Source organism: Gymnoscopelus microlampas (assembly GCF_963454915.1).
Source record: "Gymnoscopelus microlampas genome assembly, chromosome: 14".
Classification (NCBI taxonomy): domain Eukaryota; kingdom Metazoa; phylum Chordata; class Actinopteri; order Myctophiformes; family Myctophidae; genus Gymnoscopelus; species Gymnoscopelus microlampas.
In genome coordinates this window covers 12,277,558-12,293,564 of record NC_139951.1, presented here as the reverse complement: position 1 = coordinate 12,293,564, position 16,007 = coordinate 12,277,558, and the positions used below count along the sequence as shown (strand labels likewise).

The following is a 16,007-nucleotide window of genomic DNA, read 5'->3' as shown; positions in this document are numbered from 1 at the left end:
AGCGTTTTAAATAAAACGGAAAATGGTACCAACTACAGTTCAAGAGTTACCATATAGGCAAAAATTTGAAGCGGCCTGTTGTGGCACCACCATTAGGCCAAAGAAAATTAGGGTGGTGGTTCTTCCTCTGCCTACTTGGAATGTGCGTGTTAAGTTTCAGACCAATCGGTGCAGCGGTGCTGGAGATTATCTGTTCACAGACAAACAATCAGACACATTTTTGCTTGATGCTTGTGCCGATGCTTGTGCCGCTGCGCCAGCTGCGTAGCATGTCTAATGGAACTCCATTTGCGTATGCTCATGTTTTTGACTAGCATGATCCCCGAGTAGGCCAATAATAATAATTATTGATAATCGTGACTTTACTCTTTTACAGTTCAAACAGCAGCTAGACAGGATGTCCAGTGGAACCAGGAGAGCAGTTTCCAGAGGTGAGTTCTACTGAAACAGACAAAGAACTGCTACTGGTTTAGTCATTAAATATTATGTATTATATTTATGTTTATTTTTTTCAACCAGGGAAAAAACGAGTTCCGTCAGAACTGAGAATTGTTCTGATTGGTGGAAGACGTGAAGGCGAACCCAGCGGAAAGAGTTCAGTAGGAAACATTATCCTGGGCAAAGATGTTTTTGAAACAAACAGAAGAACATCCAAGAGTGTCATGAAACAAGAGGAAGTGTCTGGGAGACAGATCACTGTAGTTGACACTCCAGGTTGGAGGTCTCATCATCCTCTAGATCTGACCCTAAAACTGACTCAGTTAGAAATCCAAAAGAGTGTGCATCTGTGTTCTCCAGGACCCCATGTCTTTCCCCTAGTGATGCCATTGGACTTTGCACATGTAGGAACAGCGATGTCAGTAGAGGAGCATGTCAGTTCTCTCCTCAGTGACCAAGTGTGGAGGCACACTATTCTGGTGTTCACTGTAGCTGATAAAAACAAATTGAGTAAAAATTTCACTAGATATGACAAAGAATTAATATATCTTATAAAGAAATGTGAAGTGCCCTTCCATTTTCTTAACATCACTGACAGAGGAGATGGACGTCAGGTCACAGTGCTGCTGAAGAGGATAGAACAGATGGTAACTAGAAATGGTTGTCACTATGAGATACAAAAACACGTCTCAGAGGAACTGGAAGAGTTGGAGAGAACTATCAGCAGAAGAGCAGAACAAAGGAGGGCAGAAGCCCAGAAACAAACGACTACACTTCCAAAACATATTGGTATGTTTTGTTTTACTTGGTTAAGAAATAATATTTCATGTTGATTTTCAGTTTATTTAGTTAGTATATCAATGTGATTATTATATATTAAGAGCATAGCTTATAATAATATGGACAATATGCTGCTTGTGTCCTTAAACAAAGATGTTTAAGTGTAAGTAAACATTGTTTTCTGACAGGACTGACTGACCTCAAGATTGTGTTGTTTGGAAGGCATTTTTCTAGGAAGAGCTCAGCAGGAAACACTATTCTGGGAGGAAGTGTTTTCAGAGATCGTAGGCCAGGGTACTCTGAAGTAAAACACGGTGAAGTGGCAGGGATACATGTGACAGTGGTGGACTCACCAGGCTGGCACTACAACAGTAAACTGCAGGACACCTCAGAGATGGACAAACTGGAGATCCAGAACTGTGTGTTTCTGTGTCCTCCTGGATCACATGCTTTTCTCCTGATAGTTCCTGTTGATGAAGCATTCACCAAAGCACAGAGAGTAGCAATGGAAGAACACATGACACTTCTGACACCGGGAGTCTGGAGCCACGCTATAGTACTGTTCACCTGTGGAGACTGGCTGGGAGACACAAGCATTGAACAGCACATTGAGGCTGAAGGGGAAGACCTCCGCTGGCTTGTTGACAAATGTGGGAACAGATATCATGTCTTGAACAATAGGAAGAGAGATGATGTTCAGGTTATGGAGCTACTGGAGAAAATAGAGGAGATGGTGGCACGAAACAGAGGTGGACACTGTGATGTTGATGCAGATATTTCAGAAAAGCTGTCAGAGAGGAAAAGCAACATTGAGAAACACGTCAAGATATTCATGACCCGGACACAAAGACAAAGAGCTGCTCTGAAAGCTCTGTTCGCAGGTGATTTCTTTAGTTTATTATTCATCTATTTACAGTCTGTCTGTCTGTCTGTCTGTCTGTCTGTCTGTCTGCCTGTCTGTCTGTTTCTTATCAACCTGCCTGGCAAAGTATTGCTACTAATATTAATATTAATAATAACTAGAAAAAGTGCTCCTCGGAGCACAACTCTCCGCCAGAAGACTTGTGTTGGGAATGTTGGGAATGTTATCTGTATAAGTGTCCTATCCGTCCTGTCTGTATAAGTGTCCTATCCCTCCTGTCTGTATAAGTGTCCTATCCGTCCTGTCTATGTAAGTGTCCTATCCGTCCTGTCTGTGTAAGTGTCCTATCCGTCCTGTCTGTATAAGTGTCCTATCCCTCCTGTCTGTATAAGTGTCCTATCCGTCCTGTCTATGTAAGTGTCCTATCCGTCCTGTCTGTGTAAGTGTCCTATCCGTCCTGTCTGTGTAAGTGTCCTATCCAATTGTTACAGTATCCGCCATTTCTCAACCATTTCGTGATTGTTCCTGTCTTACCTCACTCTTACCAGACTTGTGTTGGGAATGTTGGGAATGTTCTATGTAAGTGAACATTCCCAACTGTCTGTATAAGTGTCCTATCCGTCCTGTCTGTATACTGTAAGTGTCCTATCCGTCCTGTCTGTATACTGTAAGTGTCCTATCCGTCCTGTCTGTGTAAGTGTCATATCCCTCCTGTCTATGTAAGTGTCCTATCCGTCCTGTCTGTGTAAGTGTTCTATCCGTCCTGTCTGTATAAGTGTCCTATCCGTCCTGTCTGTATAAGTGTCCTATCCGTCCTGTCTGTATAAGTGTCCTATCCCTCCTGTCTGTACACTGTAAGTGTCCTATCCGTCCTGTCTGTGTAAGTGTCATATCCCTCCTGTCTATATAAGTGTCCTATCTGTCCTATCTGCCAATTATGTATCAGCCATGCAGCCATTTCGTGATGGTTCCTGTCTTACCTCACTTTGACAGTGGCACAGACACTGTCAAAGTGACGCCATGTATTTATAGGCCGCTATGCGTCACTAGCCAATCAGATCACAGTATTTCACCGTATTGTCACGTGTCACGTGAGGCTTGACCAATCGGTGTGTCATATTTAGAAAGTGAAAACAATACTCTCCTGGCGGAGAGTAATAATAATACATCACTTGTAGATAAGAGATTATGAGCATCTGCTCCTAACCTAGCTATACATGCACAAAATCCCTGTCTGTGTATCTGCCTGTCCGTTTGTAGTTCATGTCGACTAATAGTCAATGATCATCCAACCGACCAACTTCAAACTCAGGGGTCATCGCTATGCCCATATATGGGCCTGACCGAGAGTGATGCACAGAGTGATGTCGGTCGGATCAGTTGATCTCCAACAGATATGGATAAAACCACAAATCCCCATATATGGATGTCATCAATATGATTTCATAGCACTGGTATCATCAACACAGAACTTCATATATGGGAATAAAAGGGGCAGACAGACAGACAGACCGGTACAACGCGTGGGTACTCTGACATGGGTACAATGGATATTAAATAACTGGTGGGGCATGCATTTCCATGTTAATTAAATGTCAACCTTTTAAAACAAATGTATATTGATTTGAATTGTATATTGTTAATGTTGTACAATTGTATGTTTTATATTAAGGCTAAAACTTATGTTATGACCTAATGACCAATAGATTGACCTACATAATACAGGAATTTTCAACAAATGTACATATCTGATCACATGCAAGGCTAAATAATTGATATTTGAATTAGTTCTTATTCTAATGTGGGCAGTTCAGGTAGAATTGTTTGTTATAATTCATGTAGCTCAATGTCCGATTATAGGCCACATATAGTCAAATAAATGTTACAGGAACTAATGTTGCGTTTCTGTCTGTCAGGAGAACACAAGAGTCTAACAGATGTGAGGGTGTTGGTTGCTGGAGAGCAATCTATGAGACGGAAAGCTGGAAATTACATACTGCAGAAGAATGCCTTCTCAACGTTATGGAAGGTGAATGGAAAAATATGAATATTTTCTGATGAAAATGTTAAAGTATCTGCTGTCATGAATGTTAGAGATATCATCTGAGTAGAAACAAAACGAGCACAACTCAGTCTATTCAACAGTTCAACAGTCTACTATGCACTGCCCAACAAGACTAAAACAGAGGTCCTTCGGGTACTTTTTAATGAAAATTAAAAAAGGCATACTAGTCTGGCTTTTTTTTATGGTCTGGCAGATTCGTCTGGGCTACTGGCGTACAGGTTTTTATTATTGACTAACTTACAATAAACCTCATATTCCAGGAGTTTAAAAACCAGAATAAACTGATGAAATGTGTCAGAGAAGAGGGACACATTGCTGGAAGAAATGTGAGTGTGGTGAACTGTCCAGACTGGTCGACTACACCTCCATCACAGATGAAAGATGTCCTTCTACATGGTGTGACTCTGTGTTCACCTGGACCCCATGCTGTCCTGTTGACTGTTGATGTCAGGTCCAGTTTCTCTGAAGCTGAGAGGAGATCAATGGAGGAACACATGGAGCTGCTAGGGGACAGAGTCTGGAGACACGCTCTGGTTCTGTTCACATGGGGGCGGTGGCTGGGAGAGAGACGTGTTGAGGAGTACATCGAGTCTGAAGGAGAACCTCTGAGGTGGCTGCTGGAGAAATGTGGCTACAGGTATCATGTTCTCCAGTTTCTCAAGAGGGAAATTTCAGAAGTAACAGAGCTGATGGAGAAAATAGAAGACATGGTGACAAGGAACAGAGGACATTTTGGACCTTCAGAATCAAGAGAAGACAGGTCTCTCAGAGACACAGGACACTTCAAGGTGGCAGATGAGACAAGACAGATGACCCTGTTTGAAAGACTGAAAGGAAAGCAGACATTCAATGCTGAAGAATGGAACAGCCTGGAAGAAGAATGGAAGAAGAGAGAGGAGGAATGGAGGAGAGAGGAGGAGGGGAGGAGGAGAGAGGAGGGGAAGGAGAGAGATGAGGAATGGAGGAGGAGAGAGGAGGAGATGATAAAGAGGATGTTGATGTTTGTGGTGACGGAGCCAGAAGAACCAACCCTGCCAGCTGTTAGGAACGTCATGGAACGCCACTCTGAAAGTAGTAAGTATCAATATAATTGATCTGCTAACAAACTTCAATGTGATTGTTCTTAGAGCGAAATTTCAACACGGCATCAGAATACTGCTGCTGGTATGAATTTGGCATTACAGTACCTTTCCTAAATGTATAATTTCTTCATCAGATCAACTCGGAAATGTGGATAATAGACAACAATTATATATTTCAGTAATAGTGCATAATATAAAAAAACCTAATAAAAAAGGAAGGGCTTTGGACACGGTTTCCACCTGATAGCAACAATATATCATTTTTGATAATAATAGTGAACAGTTGCAGTTCTTTATTCTTGTATTATTATCATTGTACATGTCTGTTGTCTTCTGTTCCAGTGCCTGGTGGAACACCATCTGAATCAGGAAGTGTGTACTGGTCACATGACAAGGTTGACGGTTGGATGGAACTTGGATCCAACTTGGATTCAGGACATGGCACAATGAGTGAAGCTCCAACCCAGACAGACACTGATGTGATGAGTGTGAGAGATGAAGATGTTTCATAGATACAAAATGTGAAATGTGTCCCCTGTATATAATCCATCCTAATTATTACAGTAGTGGCAGTGGGGAAGTGCCATTAAACTTTTGCGTTTCACTCTTAGGTGTTGTCTGTCAATATGTCATCTGAAGGAGAAGAAGAAGATCAAGAAGAGGGTGAGGATTCTAGTGAGAGATGTGCATCATATCCATCTTTTTCACTGTGAGCCTATAGATTGCCTTTGATCCACTAACTGTCCACTGTGTTTTCTCTCCACAGAAGACTGGAGGAAGATGATGCTGATAGAAAGCATAGATGAAGGTACAAATCTTTTTAACACTCCTTCCGTCTTGGTGTGAATACAAAATGAAGGACTATACAGTTGTTGTTTTTATGTCTTCCTGTAGAGCTCAAGGAACTTGATCTGGATGATTCTGATAATGGTAGGTGAAAGATGAATACAAATCTAAATCACAAATCTAAATCTATGACTGAGCAAACTCTGGAATGCATCACCTTTGTCAGAATCATGATAACATTTGGCTTGATCTCACATGCTGGTACTGAAGTTGAGCTTTTCAATGGGAAACATACTGTACGTAGTGTATATCCAATATCACCAATATCTTGTATGTGTAACTATTGTTATTTGTTCCCCCAGATGAGTTGTACTTAAGAACAAGCACCGAGATGGAGACAGCACATCAATGCTGTGAAAAATGCAAATACGTCCAGCAGGTCAGTTTGCCTAAAGCAGATACAGTACTCTTTTCTTGATACAGTGGTCACCTGTTCATTCATGCACGATCTTCAAACGGCCACCTATTGGACATCAGAGGTTTTCAAAGGTTTCTTTAGGTACCTTTCAAAGTTGACGCCCACAGATTCTTGGCACCTCCCATTGAAATGATTAGAAAGTGTAGTGTGGCCGTCCAGCCACGAGATGGCGCTTGGTATCAAAATTTATTTTAAAAAAGTAAGTAAGGCATGTGTTCAAAATGTTACTTGAGTAAAAGTACAAAGTATTGGCATCAAAATATACTTAAAGTACCAAAAGTAAAAGTACTGAAATGTTTGAAAGTAGCCGATCTACGAGCTTGTAGATCGTCTATTTTCTAATGGCCGTGGTATAATATAGGGCTAAAGTGGTTAATGTATATGTTTTATAATCAGTGTTGGGCTATATTACTTAGGAGAGTAATATGTTACCTACTTGTATTACTTATTACTCCTTTGAAAAGTAATAATATTATATAACGTATTACTTGGAATCAAGAGTAATATATTACATATTACTTTATATTACTTTCCCCGTGCCCCCCCCCCTCAAAAAAAAAGACGTGTACAGTTTTTAGCCTTTTAGAACTGAATCCAATTTAATGGAACAATAGAAAACAGTTTTTATCTTTTTAAGTATTTTGCTGCTACAGATTCCATATTTGGAATTGGAACAATAATTATCCTTACAGGAACAACATAAATCTGAACTGCACACACTGGCTGCAGCCTCTCAGAAACTGAAACAATAAAGTAAACTTTTTGAACATTTCTTAACCTTTTCACTTACAACAGTCAATATTAATTAGCCAAAGTGCAAGGGGGGGAGATATAGAGCAGTGGTTCTCAAACTTTTTCATGTGAAGGACCTCCAAATTGACACTTATTAGCCCGCGGACCCCCATTTTGAGAGAGAGAGAGAGAGAGAGAGAGAGAGAGAGAGAGAGAGAGAGAGAGAGAGAGAGAGAGAGAAAGAGAGAGAGAGAGAGAGAGTGTTAAATCAGGGGTCTTCGACAGGAGGTCCGAGACCCCTAGAGGGTCCTCAGAGTTACTGCCGGGGGTCCGGCAGTAATGTGTGGTTCCACGGTGTGGTGGGGACAGAGGTACTGTAGGGGGGAGGGGAACCTGATAGCAGAGTTCCTCAGCTTATTTGGAATACTGTAGTGTAGGCTACACAGTATATCATTAACATAACCGGTTTTGCTATCTGCTACCTACCTCCCCCTACTGTCTGTCTGTCTGTCTGTGCCCACACACTGCACAGTCAGACACACACACACACACACACACACACACACACACACACACACACACACACACACACACACACACACACACACACACACACACACACACACACACACACACACACACACACACACACACACGATGTGCAAGTGTTTGAAAACTTTAGTTACTTTGTAGATTTTGATTATTATTACAAAACATACATTAACCATTAACCTTATATAAAGTTGTCTATTTAAAAATAGCAGAACTAAGCTACACGTTGTGAGCTTGTAGATCTGCTATTTTACATTTCGTCACCTTATTAAACTAATGGCCTAAGTCATTTTTTCAAGGTTTTCAGGAAAAATAAAAAACTGATCCAGAACAAAACTATATGATATTTCTTAATCATTTCACCCAAAATGTTTATAACAAATTATGACTATTTAAATAGAAATAACACTGTCTGTCAGTTATGTAACATAAGAGATTTAAATAGGTTTAAATAGGATTAAATCTGACTTAGGCCAAAATAAAAAGCAAAACAAATTACAAAATGGCCTAAATCAGTAAATAATTTGGCTTAAGTCACAAAAACATGTGACTTAGGCCAAACGAAAGGCCTATTTTGTCCTAAGTCACACTAGGGAGTTAGGCCATTATACTAAAAGGGGCGTGAACAGCATGATCCTTTTCAATTAGGAGATAGGCGATTTTACCAGAGGTGGCCAGTGTCATGAGGACCTGACTTAGGCAAAAATATAATTTCCTCAAAAAATGACTTAGGCCATTAGTTTAATAAGGTGACGATTTTGACATAACGTGTGAAAGAGGACTTTCTGCATAACAAGTAGAGAGAAAGAGAGAGAGAGGGAAATAGTCCAGTAAAGAAAAAAAAAAAACTAAAATCTTTACTTATGTACAGTACTTGTGTAATGTAATGTGTTACTTTACACCACAGTAAAATGTTTGAAAATACATTGTTGTGTAAAATGTTTGAAAATATTTTGATGCCAGTACTTTGTAGTTTTACTCAGTAACATTTTTAACACAGGCCTTTTACTTGTAACAGAGTATTTTTATATTGTGGTAACAAAAACTGGACATTCCGCATGGAATTTGCAAGCTCATAGCGTGGGATTTAAACCCGGGCCGCAAAATCACTGGACATCAGCTTTAACCACAAGAGGGACTCTTACTTAAGCATCAGAAAGATACATACAACTTAAAACATCACATCAGAGAAAATTTGATGCATTTAGGGTTGACCTTAAAAGGCAGTTGATACCCAGTTAATACTGAAGACAGAGAGAGAGGGGTGCTTGAGCTAATGTGAGCATTTTTTCCACCACTGAGAACATGATTTCAAAAAAAGCTAAATTCTCCCCCAACCCCCTCTCCCTGCTGACTGTAGCCTACCTAACTGTGTGTGAAGGTGGCCAAACTTGTTTTGTGACAACAATGGCCAAGCTTGAAGCCACTGTCTGTCTATTAACATATGTTAACCATGATCCTCTCTCACTGAATGAAAGGAAGGGGTCGCGACCAGCGTTGCCATGTTTGCTTATTATAAGCAACCTGTTTTTCTGTAAAGTTGCTTGTAAATATTGGTAGAAGCTTGCTGCTTTTTATTTGAGAACTTGAGGTGCATATAGGTTTAATGTGCTCATGTGGCCTATAATAATCAATCTCTTTTGGGCTTGTTTTCATAGACCTGTTTGCTTATTTCTCTCGTAAACTCTGGCAACACTGGTCGCAACAGCTGTCTCCTATGACTGAGAGAGAGAGAAAAAAAAAGAATGAGAAAAACACTGGCTTATCCTCTGTTCTTTAATTGTTGTTCTTCAGTGGTGGAAGAAGTACTCAGATATTTTACTTAAAGTAAAAGCCACCACATATACCACATAAAAATACATGTAGAATGTCCCGTTTCACAGGTTATCAAAATATATAAAAATCCTTTGAAAATAGCAGATCTATAAGCTCACAACGCATCACATGGCTATTTTTAAATAGCCAACGTTTATATAAGGCTAGTGTCATGAGGACCTGACTTAGGCAAAAATATAATTTCCTCAAAAAATGACTTAGGCCATTAGTTTAATAAGGTGACGATTTTGACATAACGTGTGAAAGAGGACTTTCTGCATAACAAGAGAAAGAGAGAGAGAGGGAAATAGTCCAGTAAAGAAAAAAAAAAACTAAAATCTTTACTTATGTACAGTACTTGTGTAATGTAATTTGTTACTTTACACCACTGTAAAATGTTTGAAAATACACTGTTGTGTAAAATGTTTCAAAATAGCATTGTGAAAATTGTGAGCTTGTAGATCAGCTATTTTCAAATAGCCTATGTATAAAATAAAGTAAAAGTACTGGAAATTGGAAATACTCTAGTACATAAGTTTGTTTTATTAATTCAATGATAAATTGTCTGCATTCATAAGTTCTCTAATGACTTCTGCTTTTAAGAAATAAACTGCAAGTAGAGTAATTGCTTTCCTCTGCTCTCTTCTGCCACCTACTGTCCACCTAAAATGAAAAACTTAAAACACACCCCCAAGGCATAGCCACACCCCCAACCTTTCACAACCTAAGGTTATGGTGGGTTATGGTGGGTACCTTTCAGAGACTCTGGTGCGTATGTGAATAGGTGACCACTGTATGTACCGTATGTGTGTATGTATGGCTTTTGGTGATGCTAAATAATCTACTGTGTTGGTTTGCTTGGTAGAGTTACGGAAATGAGAGGATCGTTCCCAAGAAGCTCTCCAGAGGACGCATGCAGTGAGTCTGAACATTGCTTTTACATAATCTGGCTATCTGGTTCAATTCTATTCATTATGAGACTTGTGATTTTGACTGTGCGTGTGCGGGTGTGCATATAGTCCAGGGGCCAACACTGATATTTTCACAAATTGGTACCACCTAAGGTGACCGTAAAGTTTTTGTATTTTTGTCTTCCTACATGTCTCTAGTTTATATTTTGGTATGATAACCCTTCCAATCTTGTAGCTTAATGGCAGTTATCACTACCTACTGGCTAATGTATCCGGTAGGAGACACAAAGTAGAATCTTTGTGTCTCCTACAGCCGGGCATCAAATTATTGCGACAAAAAACAAAATATATCCATGTATTCAAGGCTTCATGGGGTGTGCAATTGATAACTTCTCAGATTTTTGGTGTTTGCAAAAAGACTGCTTTCCATAAGCTTGTAAAAGTTTACCCTCCTTCGGTCCAGGGTGGTCATAGCTGAATGGGTAGAGAGTCCCCCTGGGAAACCTAAAGAGGAGTTCACCCAAAAAAATATTTATTTTCCATCAATTGCACACCCCATGAAGCCTTGAATACATGGATATATTTAGTTTTTTGTCGCAATAATTTGATGCCTGGGTGTAGGAGACACAAAGATTCTACTTTGTGTCTCCTACCGGATACATTAGCCGGTAGGTAGTGATAACTGCCATTAAGCTACAAGATTGGAAGGGTTATCAAACCAAAATATAAACTAGAGACATGTAGGAAGACAAAAATACAAAAACTTTACGGTCACCTTAGGTGGTACCAAAATATGGCTTGGCCCCTGGACTAATATGTGTGTGTGTGTGTGTGTGTGTGTGTGTGTGTGTGTGTGTGTGTGTGTGTGTGTGTGTGTGTGTGTGTGTGTGTGTGTGTGTGTGTGTGTGTGTGTGTGTGTGTGTGTGTGTGTGTGTGTGTGCACGCGCATGTTTTAGGGCTCAGCTGGAAGGAGAGGGGACATATGCGTGTCTGTTCACAGGCCTGATATTTGAGGCATCGGAGCGAGTTCTGGTGTGTTATTCTGTCCTGCCCTGGTCCAAGTTCGGCAAGTTCCTCCAGAGCCCCTGGATGATTGCTGGTCCCATATTCAACATACAGGCAGTCGACAAGGATCCATCTGCCCTCAAGTCCATTCAGCTCCCCCACTGCTTGTGCTTGGCTGGTGAGAATGCTGACTCTGAGATATGTATCGACAACTAAACATCTTCCATGTCCAATATTTTGTAATACGGCAAATCCATTTTTTTTTCTTCTTTTTGCATGCATTTAACCTCCATCCTTCCTTCCCATTGTCTTCACCCAGGACAGGAAAAAGAGAGGGTATTTGGTGTCCTACACATCACTGGCAGGGATCCTGTCATTGAGAGAGTCCAGTACTCTGGTAGCCATCTAAAGTGGCCGGTGTCCTCCCTGTCACCGGTCGGTTCCACTTTCATCCCTCAGGAGACACAGCTAGAGAAATGCCATGGAGCAGTGCTGGTCTACGAGGATCTGGGAAGTAGTGAAGACGGTCACATTTTCCGTGTCTACCTCGGCCCCAACTGCAGCTCATGGCATAAAGTGAGGAGGGCACCCAGACAGAAAGATGACATATGTGCTTCCAGTTTAGCTTCAGGCCAAAGCCAAACATAATTTTCTATAATGATAATCATGTGAAACACTATTATCACAACAATAACTTTTACCTTTAAAAAACAAAATCAATCAGCATTTATTAAAGCTATAAAGTAGTGCAGCAGTACCTTACCTTCGGAACACAAAATGTTTTGTTGACACAAAGCACACAGACGTGTTTCAAGCTACTATGTCTCAGGTAGCAATGCATGCCAGTGGAGTCAAACCCTAGAAAAAGGAACACAAATGCAAATCACTAGGAAACAAGTCCAAATATAGAAATCTTAAAAAATATAATTAAAATATATTGAGAGTGCTTCGATATGAGCTGTTTTATGGATCACAATGACAATTACAGGATACAATTATTTGGATTCATTCTTTTACCGATCATATAGTGAACAATGACCAGCTGTCACCATATGACTATATTGTTAGACATGACTTTATTTCAACTGTTCTCTGAATAATTATTGACTTGAGTTATTATTATATTATTGAGTTGAAATGCACCCGCATGCTATATTTTTTACTTTAAAGGCCAATACACGCTCCTTTAGACGTCCAAAGGGAGGTGATATTCAAATTGACATCGTTCCGAACTTGTAATGGGTGGCCTCGGAACTCGTGCACCGCCAGATGTCCTGACTCTCCAAACTATAGTTTGGAAAGCCTGTCCGAACTGGAAGAATTTCCAACTTTGGAAAAAGCATGTATTGGCCTTAACATGGTCTTCAATTAGTGTACAGTATATTGTATTGATAACCTGTTAGTCTACCTTCTAATTGTCTGGAACTAAATTTTAAAAAAAAAAATCTCGTTTTTTTATTGTGCGTGGCAGGACATCAAGAAGGAGTTGAAGAAGGGACATTTCAGTAGGGTTAAGAAGAATACCCTCTGTCCACTACTGGGAGAGGAGAAGTACCATCTTATGAGTGAGCCAAGAGGGGTCATTCACCCTGAGGTGTGCTTGATGCTCATTCAGTTTACCATATGCATATCATATCACTGTTTTGTTTGTAAAGTTGTAGATTGTGTACCTAATTCATATGTTGTATTTATTTATGAATGAATGTGATACAAGTTAATTTGTAACTCCCTCCAAGCACAGACAGACACAAGTGGTTTCCTTGCTACTGATTTATTTGGAAAGCGGCTTCAAATCCCTCCAAATCCACCGTGAAAACTATAAACAATAAACATAAAATAAGCATGTTACAAAAACATAAGTGACAACCATGCACAGCATGTAAATTACACATTTTACCAAAGTAAAATACAGACAGTACAAACAAACAAACAAATACAGTTTGGCGTGTGCCTCCTGGTGATTTGCGCACCATTTCTAGGTATTACTAATTGTGTGTTTGTGCAGGACTTGATATTCACCCTGGCACCAACTATGTACAAAGGATTCTTTGAAGCATTCTATGAACAGTCACCTCCCTTCACATTTTATCTCAACGTGAGTGGTAGCGAAGATACTACATGGTCTGCAAACATTCAACAAGGTAACTACAGTATGTACACAATAATTATGTTTGTGACTTTGCAGTGTATTTGTCAATGATCATGTGTATATTTTATTCTCATGTCATAATGTCAGGTAATTTGGTGGGTATAACAGAGAAAAGCCCAAGCACATTCCGACAACTATTTGGTCATCTTCGGCTGGGCACTGGCAAAAGGAATACATGTAAGCACGATCAATTTGGTTTAATTTGTGTGATGAGGATTTTCAAACATTGTAGAACCAGACTGTACTTTCCATCCATCTTACAGTGAGAAAGCAGAGATCTGATGCATCAGGTGAAGGAATAACCAGCAAGAGACGTTCTCTTCTACATCAGCCAGGTACATTCACTTACTCATGAAATAAATGAATGATCACTCACACACCACCACTTGAGATTGGCCGAAATTGACTGTAATATAACTATGGAAATTACAGAATACGGATAACAAATACTGAGTAAAAGCATAATGTATTGCCTAAAATATATAGATTGTTTACTGATGAATTGCACTGAGCTTCTGTTCTATGCATTTTTCTGCATCTGTCCTGCCAGGCACAGCTGCTGGCTTGAGCTGCCTACAGTTCATGCAGTAGCATAACTCTCTTATTAATGGTGATATATTAATAGGTCTGCCTTTAAGAAAATACAACTCCTGTATTCATTCATGATGAATATAGAAAATACAATGTAATTATATTAGGTAATAATAGCCACCACTGCTTTGAACAATCATATCATATCACAGCCCCAATATGAAGGACTGCACTAAAGTATTTAGAATTGTTTCAGTAGGCCAAGATCACTGATCGTCCATGTGAGAAGAGCGACAATGACAGTTGGTATGTTGCGGTGTTAGTCCCGCCCCTCCTCCACTGTGATTGGACGGATGGGTAAAAAGTGACGGTGACGAGCAGAGTGTTTCTATCCAAAGTTTAACATTAATCAACTCTGGGAGCCAGACAAAAAGAACAAACATGCAGGACAGACGCTCAGCGCCTCATCACGTTGCTGGCATATGTAGCATGGTGTAAATATGCAGTGCTCCCTGAAAATTCAGAATATACACTGACCTACACTCTGGGGGACACAGACCCTTATATGAGAGCATAATAGCCTACAGTCTAAATCACTAACCCCAGAGAATCAATATTGAAATGTAAAGTATTGACCAATCGAATCCACAGTCTAGGCCTCTCTCTCTCCCTAGATTGAAGGACATGAATATCTGCACCCAAGATTACAGCCCCCAATAGTCTGACTAGCAATGTTTCAACCTACTGTAACAGTGTCTTCATCAGGCAAGAGACTGTTGGGTTGAAACTGCTATTAGTTAAGTTATTAATTGAACACAATATTGAATTGTTCAGATTCTTCCCTGAGGTGATGTAACTTAAGCAGTTCATTGAATATTGTGTCTAGTGTTTGATGCAGCTTGTAACTTTAGAAGCTGTTTGTTTTCTTCACATCATGAACATGAAAGTCATTTATGTTACAGCATCAAGTGATTATTGTTTTCTCTCAGGTGCATCAAATGTGAAAGAACCTCAGATTAGCCGGACAACAGGTAAGGCCTTTGTCTCTGTCCTTTAGGCCTATCTTTAACCCTGAAGTCAAACCAAGAACTACAGAAGAATAAAATGGACAATGAGATAATTGTTTGATGTCTTTTTTTCCCAAGTTCAGTGCACCTCTAGTTTTCTGAGGGTAAAAGTCAAGTAACAATAGTCTGACTTTTCTTTTCACAGACATGAAAGCTGAATTTGTGGAGAAGAACAGGCTTGCTCTAATTCAGCGCGTCAGAGAGGTTCTGTGTCTAGCAGATGACCTTCTTGACAAAAACATTTTCACAAAGGGGACATATGACAGCATCAGGGAAGCAAAGACCAGTCAAGATCAAATGAGAATACTGTTTGATGCTGTACATCCTAAAGGAAAAAGAGCAATGTCAGCATTCTACGATGCTCTGCAACACTATGAAACATTTCTTGTTGAAGATTTGGGTAAGAACCAATAACTTCAAATGCCTCTTTTGGTCCAGTCTGTTGGAGTTGCGTCTGACATGCTTTTTCTTTTCGTTTATTTTCAATTTCCAGAGGAAGATCAGGGAAAACCTCGCTGACCTCAAACATTCCGGACCGGTTCATAAGATCAGCGGCGTAGAAACACCTTCAATAAAGTGTCGACCATTTTACCAACCAAAGGAATTTCCCTTCATCCTGTGTCAAAGCCCAGACAATATCCCATCTCCTGTTCTTAAGAGAGGACCTACGTTTTTCACAACACATTTTTTTTAGCTACACTGGTTTTACCTCTAGGCTGTATGCCCTCATGTTTAAAATGTTTTGTTTCTATTT

At 40.0% G+C, this 16,007-nt stretch overlaps 2 protein-coding genes across 2 annotated transcripts; both read left to right on the top strand.

Annotated features, from left to right (window-relative positions):
• Window positions 1-526: 526 nt before the first annotated feature.
• Window positions 527-5,739, top strand: LOC311060052 (GTPase IMAP family member 8-like; the record flags this gene model as incomplete). Its single annotated transcript, XM_084078180.1, has 5 exons — window positions 527-1,227; window positions 1,407-2,099; window positions 3,997-4,109; window positions 4,406-5,219; window positions 5,570-5,739. Exons 1-5 carry the CDS (start codon window positions 663-665, stop codon window positions 5,737-5,739), a joined length of 2,355 nt encoding a protein of 784 aa, XP_083934306.1. The 5' UTR covers window positions 527-662.
• A 134-nt stretch (window positions 5,740-5,873) lies between these two features.
• Window positions 5,874-14,223, top strand: LOC311060051 (uncharacterized protein; the record flags this gene model as incomplete). The annotated part of the gene is made up of 8 exons (XM_084078179.1): window positions 5,874-6,035; window positions 6,122-6,157; window positions 6,376-6,452; window positions 10,456-10,508; window positions 11,458-11,684; window positions 11,826-12,082; window positions 12,978-13,100; window positions 14,206-14,223. Exons 1-8 carry the CDS (start codon window positions 6,008-6,010, stop codon window positions 14,221-14,223), a joined length of 819 nt encoding a protein of 272 aa, XP_083934305.1. The 5' UTR covers window positions 5,874-6,007.
• Window positions 14,224-16,007: the final 1,784 nt, after the last annotated feature.